This window comes from Excalfactoria chinensis, chromosome 11 (assembly GCF_039878825.1).
Source record: "Excalfactoria chinensis isolate bCotChi1 chromosome 11, bCotChi1.hap2, whole genome shotgun sequence".
In the NCBI taxonomy this organism is placed as follows: domain Eukaryota; kingdom Metazoa; phylum Chordata; class Aves; order Galliformes; family Phasianidae; genus Excalfactoria; species Excalfactoria chinensis.
The window spans coordinates 18,005,877-18,025,000 of record NC_092835.1 but is presented as its reverse complement, the minus strand read 5'-3'; the positions used below and the strand labels follow the sequence as shown (position 1 = coordinate 18,025,000).

The 19,124-nt window shown below is 43.6% G+C and overlaps 1 protein-coding gene across 2 annotated transcripts in view; it reads right to left on the bottom strand.

Annotated features, from left to right (window-relative positions):
• The window catches only part of CBFB (core-binding factor subunit beta), a 41,690-nt gene extending 24,688 nt beyond the window's left edge, over nucleotides 1-17,002 (bottom strand). For both annotated transcript variants that reach the window (XM_072346855.1, XM_072346854.1), the window contains exons 1-3: nucleotides 16,819-17,002; nucleotides 16,619-16,705; nucleotides 12,629-12,745 (exon numbers count right to left, since the gene is read on the bottom strand). In XM_072346855.1, coding sequence (XP_072202956.1) covers nucleotides 12,629-12,745; nucleotides 16,619-16,705; nucleotides 16,819-16,896 — 282 coding nt within the window. In that variant the 5' untranslated portion in view covers nucleotides 16,897-17,002. The remainder of the gene's footprint in view (nucleotides 1-12,628; nucleotides 12,746-16,618; nucleotides 16,706-16,818) is intronic.
• Between the last annotated feature and the right edge of the window lie 2,122 nt (nucleotides 17,003-19,124).

Sequence of the window (19,124 nt, the reverse complement as noted above, 5' to 3'; positions counted from 1 at the left end):
AAGTCTCAAAGGAGTGTGTATACAGTGCCATACACACAATGCTGTAGTCCTGGCAGACCCCTCCTCAGCCACCACCACCATCCCCCTGGAGGCTTCCCCAAGCTGGACCCAGCCAGGGGGCAGAGCATGGGGAGAAGCATGCTATGAAATTAAAGGGAAAGAAAGAAAATCTCTGAAATCTAGCAACAGAATACATACACTAAAATCCTGAGTTACTTAGGGAAAAAGAAGAATAGTTCTAATGACTATAGTAGTAACTAGATTAGTTAAGAACTACTGAAGTTACAGTGAGAGCTGAAAACTCCACACGAGGCTTCAGACAACACTTAAAACACAACTTACAGCATCAAAAAGAAACTGTTGTAAAATAGCCAAGTCAAGAATGGAGTTATCAGGTTCTGTCATTTCAATAAACAAATATTAATACAGAACAATTATCTATTCAATTCTGAAATAATTAAAGCCTTGTAGCACAACTTTAACTGTGGCTGGAAGAGTAAGAAGCAGGAGGAAAGAATCACACTTAGACTGTCACACTCCTGGTGATTTCCTTTTGTTCACCACCTCACCACAAACTCAAAGAGCTCATACAAGTCAGCAAGTATAGACCAGTCCTTACACCTCTCATGCCTCAAAGCATCTGATTCTCATGCCTTTAAACACCAAACATTCAGGCTATTTTGAAAGCTGCATCTTGAAACAGCTTCCCCTCCACAAACACAAGGTTTTATTGAAGTCTAAACTTGGCACACACAGAGCTTCAAGTGGAATATCTTTGCAAGCAGTTTGTTAAGAGGCCTTTAAGACTGAGAAAGTTGAGGTCTGTCAGAAAGTGTGTGATATTGTTCGGAAACAGCCCTTCTCAACTTCTTCATTTTCCTGAGTTACCTCCAGCAGACAAACAATGCAAGTTGCCAGGTGTCAGTTTTTATAGGCCACAAGAAGAACTTACGGAAAGTTTATCCTGAAAAATGAAATAGGGCTGCTCTATTTCATCAGCTATGACAAAGGTCAATTCCTCAAGCAAAATAACATGAAGAAAGCACTCTGCTTGCTAAGAGTCCTGATCTAAACTGTTGCACTTCAAAAATAAAATACATTTCTAATGCAGCTACAATAATTCTATGATACACTGCCTTAAGATCACAAAAGCAGTGGAAATGCAAGTGCTCTGACTGTCAGAAACAAATGATCCTGAAGAATTAGCTGCAATATGAACTATCCCATTGACTGCAAACAGAATAGTAATAGAAGCAAGAGAAAAGTAATAGCTGCACCCAGAGCTAACTAACAACTACTATTTGCAGTGCTGCGCTGCGTAAAGCAGTTAGATGTGCCATCTCATACCACACATCCCTGCTTTTCCCTGTCATCACCACATCTCTTGTTTGTTCTGCCCCTGCATATTGAAACTCAGATACACTTCATGATTAAAGAGTACCAGAAGAGTTGCAACTATGAAGCGATTTGGTCAAGAAGATCTTTAATGTAGTCTGATCACTACTGAAATACCGTACCTGCTAAACGCAGGAAGAGGAACAAGGTTTTGTTGGTGGCAGTTTTGGTGATCTTGTATATTGAAAACAACATAGGTCATCATGTTCCAGACTGAAACTTATGAATTTACACATGCCTACTCATACACTGCCTTGTCAAAGGCCATTCCCAGACAGCCTGAGAAAAAAGTACGTGAGAAACCTTTGCTCCAAGTTCTACTCAGGAACAACAGAAGCACTTCCAGCAGGAAGGGTTTGGACAAAAAGCAGTAACTCTGACAGTGCATTTCTTCACGAAAAGAACATACTCTGATTCAAACAACAAAAGCAGCCCAGAAAGTACCTGCCAGCAGTGCCAGCTCCTCGGCAGAACCTGACTGTCCAGTACTGCGTGCTGCTGCCAACTCTACTGTACGGTTCTGCACCACCATCCGTTCTTACAGGCCTGCACAGCAAACAAACTCAGCTGCAGACCCACACTGAAAGCATCTTGCTAAGTACCATCAAAGCAGTGACAAAGCCTCCCTCAACACACCTTCCATATTAGTGAAATACTACGGTGATAATTGTTACTTTCTCCCAGCACTGCTTTGCACTTCACTGGACAGCCTTATTTCACAAGGCAATTTTAGACATATATAATGTTTTTTGTCTATTTTGCATAGGTAGACAAACTATGGAACCATGACTCCTTCTCCAAAGCAGATCAACATCTCATTAAATTATGCAGCTTACTATTTCAGCTTACTAAAAACAAGTTATAACCTAAAACAGGTATGAATCATTAACGATGTCGGAACAAACGTGATTAAAATCTGTGGAGAAAGCAGCAATTTATTCCTGGATTAAAATCATTGGTCAGTATTTATGATCAAATGTTAACACAGAAAAATCTAAAACGCTGCTGCAAAGAAACGATGAGTGTTGTTTAGTGCCAAACGCATTTACAGATACAGTTCATATTTCCTAAATATTGTAACTGTTGCACTAAGCAGGCATCATAGGCTACACCTGACCACCAACATCCAAAAATGTCACCCCACTACAAAGCAAAATGTAAGTGGCTTGCTGTTTTTTGCAACACTGCTACAAAAGAAGTCTCGTGTTTCCCAGCATTATGCCTCATGCTCATACTCCTTCCATACACCTTCACACCAAGGAAGCCAACCACACAGCTGGAACTCAATTAGCAAAACACAAGGAATAGGATATAGGGATCATCTGAAAGGCAAATACTTGCTGGGGTTTTCCCCTGTGAAAATGTTCAGGGTCTTTCATCAGGTCATATTTACCAGTAGTATCTACATGAGAAAGGCAACTGGATTTTACATCTCTCTTCCTGAAATGCCATACATTAAAAAAGACCCAATTTTTCTTGCAGTATTTGGAAAGAATATTGCTACAGCAAAATATGCTAAGAGACAGCTGCTATAAGTACTCACGCACGCAACTGAGAAATGCTTCTGCTCATAAAGCCTGTTAACTCACAGGGACATGTACAGTTTTCTGCCACTTTGACAAAATTCATTTTCCAGACACAAATTTCAAAATTGGTTGGGAAATTCACTCTTAAGCAGCTCTCAGAAAACAGAATGACAAGAAACAGTTATTACTAGGAATCCCAAAGAGGGTTTGGAAAGAAAGGTTTATCTAACACTATTTATACCATGCCACTTGTATACAAACAAACAATCTCTTAAACCCGCACTTTTTAAATGTCTAATGTGAGTGTACTTAGCCAGAAAAGACCCGACTTTGGCAATATAGGCAAGCAACTAACAGAAATCATCACTGACCTGAGCAAGAGAGGCAGGAAAACTTGCCTCCTCTGCCCTCATACCTTAATCCTGTTCTTGAGCACTTCACAGAATCACAGAATGGTTTGGGTTGAAAGCCCCCCCTTGCCCCCACCCCCATGCCCAGAGTCTTCTCTTCTCCACGCTAAACACCCCCAGCTCCTTCAACCAGTCTCCATACATGGGGTGCTCCTGCCCTCTAAGCATCTTTATGGCCTTCTCTGGACCCAGGCCTGAATGCAGTACTGCAGGTGGGGCAGAGCATAGGGGGGACAGCTCCCTCCCTGCCCGCTGCCACCACTCTGCTTATGCAGCCCAGGCCACAGTTGGTCTTCAGGGCTGCAGCTGCACACTGCTGGCTCAGGTTGAGCTGAAGTGTTTAGCACTTTGACAGCCTCCCCTGTCTGCCCTAAGCAGAATTTAAGTGAAGAAACCCCACAGGCTATGCAAATAAACTGCACTAAACCAGAACCTACAAAAGAAAGAGGGAGGAAAAAAAAAAAAAAAGCAGCACGAAAACAGACCAACATCCCGTTTTAAGTAATTAAATAATAGAAGAATGGGCACATCACATATAAGGACACAGTAAGTATTGCCTTCTGATTCCTCTCAGCTAAAGCTACCACTCAAACTGAGAAAGAGACAGACTATTTGACAGACAATACATAAGACCTCGTGCACTGAGTGAGTTTATTGTCAATCTGGTCATTATCCTTCAAAGTTGTCCTGAAGAAGCTGCAGCATTCACGGCACTTGAAATCTATGGCTTCTTTTGCTGAAACCAGCCCAAAAAATCAAGGCACAGTAACATGGTACTACAAAAAATAAGGTGGAAAATCTTCACGTTATTGGTTTTGCAGTATCTTCCTAAACACAAACGTAGCTCAATCAGATTCCTTTGCAGAAATGAAGCACATACACTAAGAGGTGCAGTCAAGAACTAACACACGAGCATTCACTTGACAAGCAGTATGGCTTCAAGCCTTATAATAATGCAAGGCAGTCATTTTTGTGTTTTGCACACTATTACAACCTCTTAGCTCTTCTCACCCTGAAAATTTTGTGTCAAATCTATCCTGCAGAAAATAGTAAGTAGTTGGCTTGGGTTAGCCAAAAGGCAGCTAGAATTCACCCAGCACAAGACCAGGAAAGGACAGAACAGAACCAACACTGTGTGGTCTCCAGGACTGGAGAATGGACTCAATCTCTTAATCCCTGTAGACCAGCTACTAATTATTTTAAAGCTAAAATAAATAAAATTATAATGATAAAAATCATAGCAGACATAAGTTGTACTTCCTCAAAAGCCTGAGCCTCAAGTTCCAGATATCAGCATAGAGCTAAAAAAAAATAAAAAAATAAAAAAAATTAACAGTGCTTCTCTAAATGTTTTCTCAACAAAATACCATCCTGTGCATGAACAGTTTGTTGCAAGACCTTTAGAAGTGGTGAGGAATACCATCTTCCTGGCCTGCTACAAGTACGTCCTAAGCTTTCCTTGCAGAAAAACCCACCAGGCTAGCAGGTTTTATAGTCACAGCACAGAGTGCTGCACTTCCCCATGCTGGACACAGCAGGACATCGAATGCCTGCCTGCTGCCCATAGCCAAGTGAAAACGCTTGTCCTCAGCATCCAAAAACCAAAGACAAACTAACCCAAAACAAAACTGGGAAGCAAGCAGGCTTTATGAAGAAATCCCCAAACGCTCTTTAGCAGCATGAGAAAAATACACTACTACAGTTGTTTTATTTTGTCTAGACACTTTCCTGTCTTAGCTTTTCTATTCTTGAGCATTCTTCAGGCTTGTGTTTGTTTTCCAAAAAGAAAACAAAAAAAGACCAAGATTGTCTCTACCAAAGAATGTGGGCTTTTTTTCTTCCTCGTTTTTCTTCGTTTTCTATTTTAAGAGAATACATTGCTTGAAAAAAAAAATTACAACGTCTTCTCATCACCTCCAATCCCTTTTGTCAGTGTTTGCTCCTCCTCAGTGATCAACAAAAGATGTCACCAGGACGTGAGGGCTCCCATTAACTGTTATGTAGCTGCTTCCTTCCCTAGATTTCAGACGTCAAGGTACTTGAAGCCTGTGACAAACAACACTTTGACAGTAATCAGTTTGAATAGAAAATTCAAGTTTAACCATCCTTACTGCAAAAATTATGCCAGGTTTAAGAACTTTTTCTGACTCCTTCAATATGAGTTACCTGCTGCATATAAATGAGGTGAACAGATGAAACAAGTTGCAAAGTCCCAAGATCCAGAGCTGTAAGTGCATACAGCGAGAATGCAGAATTTCTGCACAGACTTCTCAAACAGCTACAATTTGGATCCTAGTACAGCCTAGATATTAACGTGGCACAAAATACACAGACAGTCTGCTCAGACAAAACGTCTGCAGCATCAGCTATTCCCCAAAAGACGATCCTTTCATTAGTAGTCACATGTGCTTAGAACAGCAATCTTACACGAAAAAAAAGCCCTCGTTTTTTCCCATATTATTGTCACAGTACATATTTCATCATCCTAACTTGCTAAACATCAAATATGCAATTATGCAAGCTAATTAGCTCATTTTGTTACTTGTGCTTTGGACAACAAACTTGAAGAAATACTTCAGTAACTTCCAGAAAAATGAGTTTCTTGTAGCCAACCTTTAATCACTTTGCTGAGTATTTTTTAGAATATGAAGCATGAAGTGGTTTTTCACAAAGAACAGACATCTTCAATGCTTTTACTTTTCTCATTCATTTATAAGAAGAGTAGAGAAACATAACATTAACAGCTTTGTTTAGTAAGTGGGGACTGATATGCAAACAAGAGGATTCAATAATCCAAATGCCTGGATTTGCTCCAATATCTTTGCTGCGGAGATCCTAAGTACTGCTTTTATCCACACTACGCTCATGTGTCCTGTATCGCCGGTTCTCAGATGCAACATTTAGCTCACCAATTTACTCTGGTTTTGTTTCTCTTCTGGGAGATTTTAAGAGGATGCTATGACTAATTTTGAAGCCTTGTCTACGGAACTCTAATGGATGCATTTAGACCACTACATTTAGACACTCAGCTTGAGATAGTATCGAAAACATGACTGGGGCAGATCAGAAAGTACTTAGGACCTACAGAAAAGGGTTGATAAGCAGGCAACCCAAATCGCACAAACATGCTTTAAGAGTTCTTCATAAGCATTGTTTCAAAGTGGCATAATCACTGTATGTACCATAACACATGAACAAGGCTGCATGCAGCGAGAAGTATTTGGAGGGCAGGGGGAGAAAAAGGATTAGGGGGAAAAGACAGAGGATACTTGTCACATGAGAGACATCTGCTGTGACTCATGCTGTAATGCAGGAGAGCACCCTACAATAAATCAGTCTTCAGGAACAACTGTCAAAACCTCAGCCTATGACTGCTTGCGTGCAGAGGACAATATGTACCTAACAATCTCTAAAAATTCCCCTTCCCCAAAAACAAGCTCCTAACCTTGAACAGTGTGCAAACTGGATGCAGACACAGCCATCTCCCAGCTCTGAAGGAAAAGAAATAAGATATATGCTATGATTACCCAGCTTAGAAAGGAGCTTTGATTAAGCAGCTCTCCTCTATTGAACAGTAGGTCATAATAAATACCACGTCAAAATACCCAGGAATAACAAAAAAAAGTTTTTCCTCCATTAAAGAAAAAGGCATAAGCAAAGAAAATGATATTTCTGAAGGAAAAAAAAAGAACCTGAGCAGTCTCTGCTAAAAAGAACATCCTGAAACACAAACCCAACAGCAAAGTATAGAATCACTAACACCTATAAAAAACTGACACTTCACTCAGACCATAAAGGTGATCATGAATGAAAACTGGTGAAGGGAACCATCTAGGAAAGTGGATTCTTCTCTTAAATAAAGTCCTCTTCTTATAGGACTTCTGCCACACAACTCTACTAAGTAAAAAAACCTGCTTTGCCAGGCTGAGTATGACTGGTTACAAAGGCAAACCTATCCAACCTGCTGTCAGACCAAATACATGCTGACTCCAATTAGTGCTTACAGAACGAGCTTAAAAAAAGCCATAAAGGAATGTCAGCAACATGGGCTTCATAAGGGCAATAACTTCTCCAAGCTGAGGCAGGACCAAGGCCCTGAAAGGAGCTGGGCAGCTGACATGCCTTCACCACCATCACACTTCATTTCACAGAAAAATCCCTTCGACTGTCCCATCTCCACTACGTTTTGGGGCTGTGGGGTCATCTGAGAGAGCTGAGAAAGAAAAGGAACAGTTAAGTCAAAGTGACGTAGCAATACAGGAGCGGAGGTAACAATATGATGACCAGGAAAGGCTGCTGGGGAAAGCACCAGCACCAAAGACAGGCTCCAGTTACATCTCCACGCTCCCGTGCTAAACTAAAAATAAGGCAGGAGAGGAATTCCCCATCATCCTGCTAGCACAAAGGGAAAGAACAGCTGCTGAACATTGCTGAACACTTCACTCTAAAATATCACTACCCTCATCCACCACTGTGTTAGTGACTAACCTAAAAATCAGCCAAGGACTGCAAGAAACCTCAGCTCCTGAGTTTTTACCTGTGAAGCAACAGATCCATTCTGTAGAGAAACCGCTTATGAGCAGGACGGCTTCTGAGAAACAAGAAGTCCTCACATATTAAGAGATAATCCATTACAATGTGCACACTACTGCTTCAACACCAACATCTGCTATGTTTTTACCTAGGTTATGTCTCACATGCTCCCAAGTATGCCTCCCTCCATTAGAACTGGCTCCAGAACTTCTGTTAGGTGACATCCAGCTCCTCAGGACTGTAGCACTGTCTTTGGTGCCCTAAACAGACACCTTCCCAATCATTTGGAGGAGTAATGAATTACTACAGGCAAACAATGACTAAGTCTCGATGACTACTATGGCCACATGCATCTCATGGTGAAGGTGGCACACTATGATATGAACATTGGTTAATATGACCTGAAAACACATTTTTTTCCCCTCCTAAATCCCAGCATTTAGTGCATGGGCACACAGAAAAAGTTAAAGCAAAAATCCCTTTTGTCCAGGGACTCAATGTTGTAAAGGGAACACATAACTGCTCCATGCCACTGCTAGCGGCAATGTTTTAGGTGGGGACAACGCAAAAGTTTCAGCTGCTGGTGAACTGAAAATACAGGAATACAGCCACCTGGTAACTCAATGGGACCAAAAAAGGAAAGCTGAAACTATCAATCAGTTTCCCCAATTTGTTCAAAAGTATACAAAAAAAAAAAAAAAAAAACAGCTATCCAAAACAACCCCAAACAAGGAATAAAAAGCTGCTACTCCAATTTTATTTGAATAAATTAACATTTCATCTGAATTCTTCAAAAATAGGTGTGGACCAAGTTAAGCCTTCAGTTTCCAAGCTAATTCTGATAGTCACGTTACAATCCCATGTTTGACAGCAAATCAAATTTGCCCAAAAAACAGAGCAGTGAGTACACCATTCCAATAACCTGTGAAAGTTTATTGCTGACATGAGAAAAAGTTAATCTGGGGATAATTCCTAGATATCAAGCCACATGTTCCACTAAGAAAGGAGGTCAAGAGGAAAACAGGCTGTGTCAATGCCATTTAATTACATTTTTCACTCAAATACACCTCCTCCCTTTCTCATTGCACATCTATAGCGATCACAGCACAATCGCTGGATTCATCCAAGTACTCTGAAACAACTTAAAGCTAAATAAGTTTCCTAGTTAATGACGAAAGTACCACGTGAGGAGAAACTCAGCACCTTCAGCCCAGTGTTCTTTACTTATGGCTAGAACAGGGTTAATGGTGGATAGGCAGAACTCCTAGCTGCGCTGCACATGTGGCATGCCAGGTACCCCAGATCAATTCAAATCCTGTCCGATGTGCTTTCCTCCAGAAGCGTGGGGTTTATAGTGTACTGCACTAAAATAAGATTCTGGTTTATGAGCAGCTGCTGCTGAACAGCAGACAGGAAGTTAAGCTGCATTAGAAACGAGATGGAGAATAGTATTAGAAAGGGGAGGGGAAGTAAAACAACTTCACACACTTCTGCAGTGTGGTAACTGACACTCAAAACAACAAAAAGGAACACTGAGAGCTAACATGCACTGAGGCTAGAAAGACCAGGCTATATATGTGGCTTCAAGTTTAAGAAAGAAAATATACAAATGTTTTATCTTACCAAAAAATGTTTTCAAAATAAACTATGGGGGAAAAAAAAAAAAAAAAAAAAAAAAAAGCTAATCTCACCTCAGTTCATAACAAAACAAGGGGATCTTCAATAAAAGACTGACACCCTCACATACACACTGAGTTCATATGGGATTGATATAGGACTGAAGTAAAAATTAACGAAACTCCATGAAGTACAAGAGAACTAGTTTAAGTAATTACTAATACTGAAGGACCAGGGAGAAAATAAAGCTCTGTTTCACTCCAGGATTCAATTACAAAAGGCAGCAGATGATGCTACTACACTGTTTGAGTCTGAATTTCTTAAAAACATCTATTCACACATTCTTGAAGGAAAGAAAAAATAGGCATTAGTTGACTACACACAGGACCAGGAAGCCTCTGATGAGTAAGGTATCCAAGAAAGAGGACATGCATTCAGTCTGACACCCTCCCCATCACATACAAGACAGTCACAAAACAGCGTTCTATGATTCTCACAGTCAAGAGGTCTAGGGAGCAATTTTTACTGCTATGTGTATTTTTGCTCATAGCGAAGGAATACAATTACTTTTGCTACAGGGCAAAGAGAGCACAAGGCATTAAAGTCACTTCAAATAAAAGGAAGACGTTTGAGTTTAAAATGAGCAGAAATACGACCAGAACTCTTAGCTGTTCTATTTTTGAGCAGATCAGGTACTCACTAGAGGCCTTCCCACCCATAGCAAACATCAGAAACATCACACTGGAAGTCAAATTAAGCATAGGAAAAACCCCCAAGTGAGGAAATACCAGACTGAAAAACCTCAGGCCAATGAAATTGGACGTTCAGAGTCCTGAGTTCCAGGTGGATTCACAAGGGTCTCTCTCTTTCCGAAACTCAACCATTTAAGAGGTAATTCTAGCAGATGCCGCACTGCTGACTTGGTCAATTTGCGTATAAAGCTGCTCAGGCACAACAGCAACACACAAACTCCGGACAAACTATTTTGGGCCATGACTTGCTTGGCCAAGCACTGAACCAGAATTCCAGAATAGAAATATTCTAGCACAGTAAGTTTATCTACATGCTAGATCTCAGACTAATGCCTAAAATAATAATTAACTGACAGCTCCCCCCATAGCCTTCTTTATTCACATAATTAAAAACATGCCCTGCTGGCTGAAGTCCAGTGATGAACAAACACACATTATGCACTGCCTCAAGAATCAAAGCTCATAAAACAATGTTGCACAGAGCTACAAAAAAATCACATGGTTTTAGGAGACTCCTGAAGCCTGTGAAAGAAATTCTTAGTAAAGCTAGGCTATAGGAATCTATGGAGAAGAAAAGTCTCAGACACTTCAGATGATAAAACACTAAAGTGTCTCTGCTGATAGTGTAAGCAGCTCTCTGCCGTTCTGCTTACTTCTCTCTGAAGTTATGGGAGTGGCTTTCAGACAAGTTGAATTCTGTGCAGAGCAAGCCTGCATTCACATGTGATTTACACTAGTAAAGTCTGATTACAATGGTGAATCTGCGCTTTGTTCATCCTGGAGCACCGCTCCAATCCCATTTAACAGCTTGTCCACCTCCAGCCTGATGGAGATGAAATACTGCGTGCGATTTAGTGAAGCACTCTAGAATTTACTGTAAACAGACATAAAACAGGGAGCGGCACACATTAACTAGGCTCATGTTCTATTTTAATACGCAGCATGTCTGCCCAGTTCTTACACCAATTATGACAACACAAGAAAATGGATGAAATACTTCTCAGTACTTGAAGAAACCATTCAGAGAAAACAAAAAAGGTAGAAACATTGCAGAAGTAAATAAAATTATTTTTCAACTGGCAAGAAGAGAGACTTCAGTCTTCTTACGCATCACAAGAAAAATTCCTCCTTCAATTGTGAGCCAGAATCAATATTTTTCAATAAGAGCCAGATTCAATTCAGTTTCCTTAGCAAAGCAGCCGGTACCCAGCACAGCCAACTTCACTCCTTCTCCCCCAGTTTGTCAAGTTTCTGGAAGCCTCACAGGACTAAATGGAAAACCGTTTTTTTTTTCCCCCCCCAAAAAACTCATTAACTTGAATTCCAAATACCAGATCCGCCCTCAGGAATTTTATTTATTTTTCTTTCAACCAGGTTTTCCCAGTATCGGAAATATTTATCTTCCACCTAGCAGCATTTAAAAAGAACCAATACGCCACTAAACCTGAATACACTTCAGATATTTTGAGCAGCCTGTTAGATTTGGTTGCATTTTCTGCTACTTGTTATAAGATCAGGCATAAACTTTTAAACAAAAGGAAGAACTTTACGGTCTCTAGAAATCTTTGAAGTCAAAAGCCTATACTGAATTAAGGCTGAGGGGGCCCAAGTGCTGGTCCAAACCCAACAAGGTCAGCAGAAAGTCTCCTATGGACTTCAGCCACCTTTAAATCTATAGTAACACAGGAGCACCTACATTCTTAAAGGTATGTTTTTCCTGTAGAAACAGAATCAGATATAAGTGATTTCAATAATTTTACTCCAGCCAGACTTTAAATCTAATAGTTTCACAGTAACATCATTGTCATTATGGAATTCGCGCTTTCAATACCAGTTTGTCAGAAAACCACCGCAGAAAAGAAAAATAAAATCATAAATGAACTTTGAAAGCAAATCTTATTCTGTATTATCACTCATGGTGAAACTGAGGGGGGAAAAAAAAAAGATTCCACTGAACAGCACACTGAATTCTTGCTGTATCAACTGGCAGACTGAGACCCAGTGAAGTAACCTGCTCAGAATGCAAATCCACGTTCGTTGATGCCAACTTGCTGGCCGAGGTCTAACTTTTGTACCATTCTAGAAGCACCTATTTCATATTCGCAAGTTAAACTGATCCCCAAAATTTTATCATACCACAGCCACAGAAATAAAGCTCTGTTCTTCAAAATAGTCAAACACCACTGGGACCGGCCATACGTTTCCCTCCAAAAATGTGAGCATGCTTTAAAACTAAATGATATCAGAGTTTATCCTGCCAGCTTGCAGTTGTACTCACATGACTACATGCAACCAGAAGAGGGCTATAAGTAATTCTGCATCATACATGCAATCCATGCTAAGACCATCAGCACAGTATAAAAATGTCTTTCAGTGGTAGCAATTTCCTTCTTACCTTGCCTCCTTCTCTCTCAAAGTCGACATACTCCCGGGTCGGTGTCTGCCGCTGCTCCCCCTGCCAGCTGGCCGGAAAAAACTGGAGAGACAGATTGGTTCCCGTGGCCACAAAAGCCTTTTAGAAAAATCAATACAAACAGGATCAGGGAGCAAGACATTACATAAATTATGCAGGCAGTCATTTATTTTTACATCAGTTTATGTCTTAAGCTAGGCAGCATAGAGAATACTTAAAGTCAAAAACATGCACTCATCATTTTTCTTAAGTATTAAGTTACAAACATCTGATTCCATTTTGACAATATTTGCCATTGGCTGCTTTGGATATAAAATACAACATGGAATCAATACTCCTTTCAAATCAGTTTTGCTGACATTAGAATCTGTCATTTCGGTTCTGTATGGATACCCTACACCAACTTAGGATCTGAAACATTAAAAATTGCCCATGCTTTTTAAAGAGCTTGCATATCTCTAAAAAGAAGTACTTCTGAAGGAAAATGAACTCCAGAGACCTGTTACTAGGAACAGCTTTGCTGAAAGAAAAGAACACGTTTCTTAGAATATATACTTGCACCTGATGTACAGTTCTCGGAACTGAAACAGAGATATTCCTCATGTACTGTCCACAGACATGTAAGAGTCAATACAGCTCTATTAAGCATTGTAGGACTAAGTCGTGTTGTCACATTCAGCCAGTGAAATCCAAGATGCTGTGTCAGAGAGAATACACTGGAGCAGGAATTCTCAGCAGCAGCCCTTTGTAAAATCATTAAAGGGACTGGATTACTGGGAAAAGTATATACTGCTACCAAGTGAATGTTTCCTACAGCCTCAAATGAAAATAAGGTTCTGTTTTCTTTATAAACTCTCCACATTTATTTGCACATCTTATCAGCCCCACGGAGTGCACAGCATGCCAACTTCTACATGGGGAGGCATTTTTTTCTTCCCACCAATGGAAACCTGATTCAGGGTATTTCCCTTCTGCGGTACGCTGCAATGTGTCCTGCAGGGTATTGCCAGAATACAACTCCGCTCAAAATCTCAGGGTCAAATATATTTTGTTGCAGTCCAACAATACTGTATTGATTACCAGGATCACTTAGATTTAAGCGGTCGTTATCTCAGAATACAATTTTTCTTGAAAGCCATAGAACACCGCCCTAACAGCTGCCTTTTCCTGACAAGCAGATTCCTTTCAAGCAGCCTAGAATTCAGCAACTTGGTGGTATAAATATGACTTGCTACTATAGATGACACAATAGCTCTACATGTTATTTAAGACAGTTCCGGTCATGTACTGCAACGCTGTCACACGATTATCTGCCGTTTTGAAAATAGAAGTGCTTTGTCTCGACTTTTCCCCCCCAGTGAGGGAAACTAACACTCTGCTATCACACCCCATTCCAGACTACTTTGAAGAGACCTTTCTATTCAATTTTATTTATCTAATCTCCTGTTCAACCCATTCTCAATGCCATTAAAACTGAAGCATCAGTTCTACTCACACTACTGTTGCACTAAACGTTAGTATTTGCTGTACGATACCCAAAGGCACATTTCAATTCGTGTAACAGAACCTTCACCGAGGCTGTGCTTGCACAAATATGAAGAATAGAGGCTGTGACGGCTGCAGACCATCAGCATTTGATTATCTTGCATTACTCCCTTCACTATTCCAAGTAATACTGCTTACATACAAACAGAAAAAAGGCAAAAACTGAACACTTTTGACTCACCCTCACAACTTTGCCTGCTTAAGAACTACTTTCCCATCTCCGAGCACCTTCAGCAAATACACCTTTTGTGCTCCTTAATTTAGGCATTTAAAACCAAGTGTCAAGGAGCAAAATCCTGGAGTGCAGAGCAGATGCCTGCAGTGCTCCAGACTGCTCCAGATCCCACAGGCCCCGAGGGCACCGGGCAGGAGAGCTGCACTCACTCCCTGGGAAACTGAGTAAGATGCAGAAGCATCCCGTGCCTAAACTTGTGCTGCAGGACTGTGAAAAAGCATGGGAAAATGTTAGAGAAAAAAAGAAAATGAAAGTACACAAATTTTCACATCCTCACAGAGTTGTGCAGGCAACACGCAGACCATAAGCGCCTCAGAAGCTGTGTGGCAAACTCACTCTCTCGATTTTTGAAGCCGGTTTCTTCTCTTTGTGCAGATAAAACTGACCAATTTAAACACCCTGCCTCAAAACCGTCGGCTGGTACTGAAAAATGCAAGAACTGCCTCACTAGTAATCACACAGAACTACCCTGGACCCAGCATTTCTGTTGCTGTTACTAAACAAATAAATATACGAGAAGAACAATAATCAGACCACCACTGTGGTAATAAAACTGAAATTGAGTACACTGTATTTGCTATGCAGAGCCTTTTAAAGCTCAGTCTGAAGTGCTAGGAGGCCACCAGGTAGCACAAGGGTGGCAAGACTTACATCCGGACAGCATAAATGCATGTAAACATCTTCCAACCAAGCACAGTTCAGAAGCCTCCAAAAACAAAATATACACATAACATTAGTCTCAAGTTATCAAAGCAGTTTGATATCAGTGCAGCAGTAGCCTGATTCGGTATTCCACGTGTTCTTTTCCTATTAGTATCAGTAATTATTTTGCTTACTCAGTGAAGAGTTATTTGATAAAAGGAAGCAACAACCTACTGCCACTTCTACGTTAGAGCCTTCGGCTGCTCTCTGCTTTCATTTTTTGTCTGCTTAAAAAATATGTAAGGTCATTTGCTGAGGCTCCCTTTGGAGATAAAAGACTAAAATCCTTGATGTCTGGAAAAACATTCAAGATGAATAAAAATAAAGAGACGGCCAGCTCTTCTTAACATCAGTCATTACGCACACTGCGTCGCCAAATAAACCCGACTACTTATGCCTTGTTCGCAGAACAAAACCAGATGTTTCAGATCAAGAAATGTAGAGGCTGTTTTATAATTAAGTCGATGAAAAAATATGTAGAACAGACATCGCTGGTGGCTTCCCTTCCAAGGGATGGGGCTCTGGCAAAGACAGACAGCACGCTTAGAAGCACAGAGGTGAAACTACAGTGATTTCTCATTTACAAGAATAACTGCATATGCTGCACTAAAAAGCCATTTAGCAGCGGAACACCTTTTGTCTGCTCTTATTTTCCCTTTTGAAGGGAAGGACTGAGGCATCCCACACTTTCACCTGCTCAGGAGTCCCACAGGCCAGCAGCCCGCGTCCCTCACCTCCCCATTGTTTCCCTGGCGACTTTTTAAGGCCAGCAAACACACACACAATGAGAAATGAATGTAAAAACACAGCAGCACAGGATCCGAAGCCACAGGTAACGAGCGTCGGTAAGTCTAGTTGAAATGAAGTTCCTCAGTAAAAGCGTATCCTACTCACAGCTACCAACGACCGGGATCTGTCGCGGCAATTAGCACTCGGCTACACTGCAGCGTGGCTGTACGGGCAGGCTGTCTTCGTGAGCTGAGAGAGCCAACGAGCCGTCCCAGACCGAGCGTGCGGAACGCAGGGGTCTGCCTGCGGGAAGGAAACTCCCACCTCGCTCTGTCATAAATGGAGAAGGGCTGACCCGTGCGTGCGCCCAGCTACGAGTTGAGAGCAGCGCGGTGCGACACGGCGGCACAACCAGGAAACAGCCGCCACCTCGCCGCGCTCACGGCCACGCCGCGCTCGGCTGCAGCTCCGAGGAGCGCAAACCTGCCGGCCGGTGCGCGAGCGAGGAAAGTTGCCAACACCGAGTCTGCAAAGCGTCCGATCTATCTCGGGCGGCATCACCCGGCTCGGGCGGGACTTTTCTCCAGCGCCTTCTGGACAACGTTACTCGTCCCGGAAACGCGCCGTTCCCTCCGGGAGCCGGGCGGGGAGCCGCGTGCCCCCGGGAGCTGCGGGCGGCGCGGCCCGAGGCGCGGACGGGACCCGGCAGCCGCCCGGCTGACAGCACGGCGGGGCTCGGGGGAGGCACGGCCGGCACTTACGATCTCGGAGCGGCCGTCACGACAGGCGTTCTGGAAGCGGGCCTGCCTCTCTTCGTGGGGCCGGTCCCTGAAGCCGGTGTATTTGATCTGCGGGAACAGGGCGCAATCAGAGCCGCGCCGATAAGCGCAGCGCGCAGCCCGCACAGCGGGCGCTCCCCGCCCTCCCCGGGCCCTCCGCGCAAACTTTCCGCCCGCCGCACCTCGCACTCGCGGCTCAGCTTCCTGAAGAACTCCTCGTTCTCGAACTTGCTGCGCTGGTCAGGGACGACCCGCGGCATGGTGCCGGGCCGCCGCTGCCCTCCGCCCGCCCCGCGCTGTCCCGGCCCCACCGCTCGCCTCGCCCTTTGTTAGCCCCCGCCGTAGCCCCCCCCCCCTCCCGCTACCTCCTCCCTCTCCCTTCTCCCCTCTCCTCTCCTCCGCTCCTCCCGCCGCGCGCGCACAGCCGTGCGGCCGCCCCCTCAGCTCTCCCTCCCTCCCCTCCGACTTCCTCCCCGCCTCGCGAACTCCGCCGAACAGCCGCGCCATTCACAACTCCGCGCCGCCGCCGCGCATGCGCCGCGCCGCGCCGCGCCCCGGGGGCTCGCAGGCGGGAAGGGGGGCGAGGCGGGAAGCGGGCGGTGTCCTCCGGCGGCAGCCAGGCGCCCCCTCGGCGCTGGGGCAGCGGCGGCTCCCCGCGCCCCTCCGGCGGGGCGGCTCCCGCGGTAGTTTCCGGCTTCCTACCGCGGGGGGAGCGGCCCCGGTGCTGCTCGGGCCCGTGGTGGGCTCGGTCCTTTCGGTCCTCGTCGGTCTCTTCAGCCCCACGGTGAGCGCGGTCCGCTCCGCCTCCTTTCGTCTCTTCGACTCCCTCAGTTCCCTTAACATCGTCCGGCTCGCTTCCGAGGCCCAAAGCGCAGCCCCGAATGCCGCTGACTCCAGGAGCCGTGCCCCTGCGGGACGCGCACCGCCCGGCCCAAACCCTCCTATTCCGCCCTCACCTTGATCTCTAACTTTCCCCGCTGCTCCTCCGCGGCCCGGGTGTGCCAGGAGGGTACAGGTGCCCGCTCCAAAAGCGCTTGAGTAGCGCAGTGCCCATTGCCAGCGTAAAAACATCAGAGCGTATTAGATCTTGCGATAAAGAATCGAGGCTTTCTAATCTCTCAGCGTTACAGTCCTAACTTTACACGTTCGCATGCAAATTGAAAGAGGGCGATGCTGAGGTTAGCCAGGAGGCACGATCTGAATCAAGTGCGAGCAAATTAATCAAAACGAGGGAAGCTTCTCTGTTCCTTAATTGTGTACGGACTTCATAAAAAAACTGCTGATGTTGTGTTCACGTGTAGAAGATAGTTGTATGGGAAGTTTAATGCATTTAGGCAATAACTCCAGGTGCGTTCAAGCTGTGTCTTCCCACTCTCAGTGTGTTACTGTCCTGCACGGATATGTTCAGAAGTTGAAAGAAGTTTGAAAACATTTCTTTGGTAATAACTAAATCTGAAACAAAACTGCGCTGAGATCCAAAACATAGAAATGTTATATATGATCTTGATAAGTTTAGATTAATGCCAACCCTTAGGCAGGACTCCAGTGAATGCCAGCCATATTTAGAGGTGCCCAAAAAAGAAATTAAAAATAAAAAATAAAAAAATCCATATCACAATTCATCTTGCAGTAAGATCAATACCGAGTGCATAGACCTGCAGGAGAGCTGCCAAGTCCATCGGGTAGAAATCCACCTTCTTAACCTCCAGTAATCTGTCACCACTCGGAGCACATCGCCCAGCTCCTGCCTCCCCCAGCACCAATGGAACAGGCCTTTTTCCAAACAACATTTGGGAGAGGAGAGGAGAGGAGAGGAGAGGAGAGGAGAGGAGAGGAGAGGAGAGGAGAGGAGAGGAAGAGAGAAAAAGAGAGAGAAGGAAGGAAAGAAAGGAGGAAAGAATGGAAAGAAATAAGAAGGAGGAAAGAATGGAAAGAAATAAGAAGGAAAGGAGGAAAGAATGGAAAGAAATAAGAAGGAAAGGAGGAAAGAATGGAAAGAAATAAAAAGGAAAGGAGGAAATAAAGTACTGAGCTCAAAAGTGAGTGGTTGTGAAGCCCTGAAATAAGAGCCAGGAGCCATAATCACCTAGCGAGTTGTGGGCTGTTTGTTTGTGTTGTTGTTGTTTGTGTGCTTTTTGTCCTTGTCCCATATTTTTTAAGACTTTACTTGGAAACAACAGCAGCCCTGACTGCTTTCCTCCCCACAGCCCTTTGTTTAGTATTTGTCATCCTGGAGCTCTCTTCACTGCAAAGTTTTCTTTTCAAATAAAGCGAGTCAGCACTAATGGGAAGTCTGCAGCAGATCAGTCCCTGCCTCTGCCTGTTGCCTCCCTGTCACGTTAAAACAGAACTGCAGGCAGGGATGAGATGGAAAATGGCCCCACAGCACCATGTTATTCTTCTGGGTTTATCCGGTTTCTCTAGGCTGAGCTGACTTTGAAAAAATGAACTTCTGCTCTGAAGGATATCTCCCTGGTGAAGGGATCTG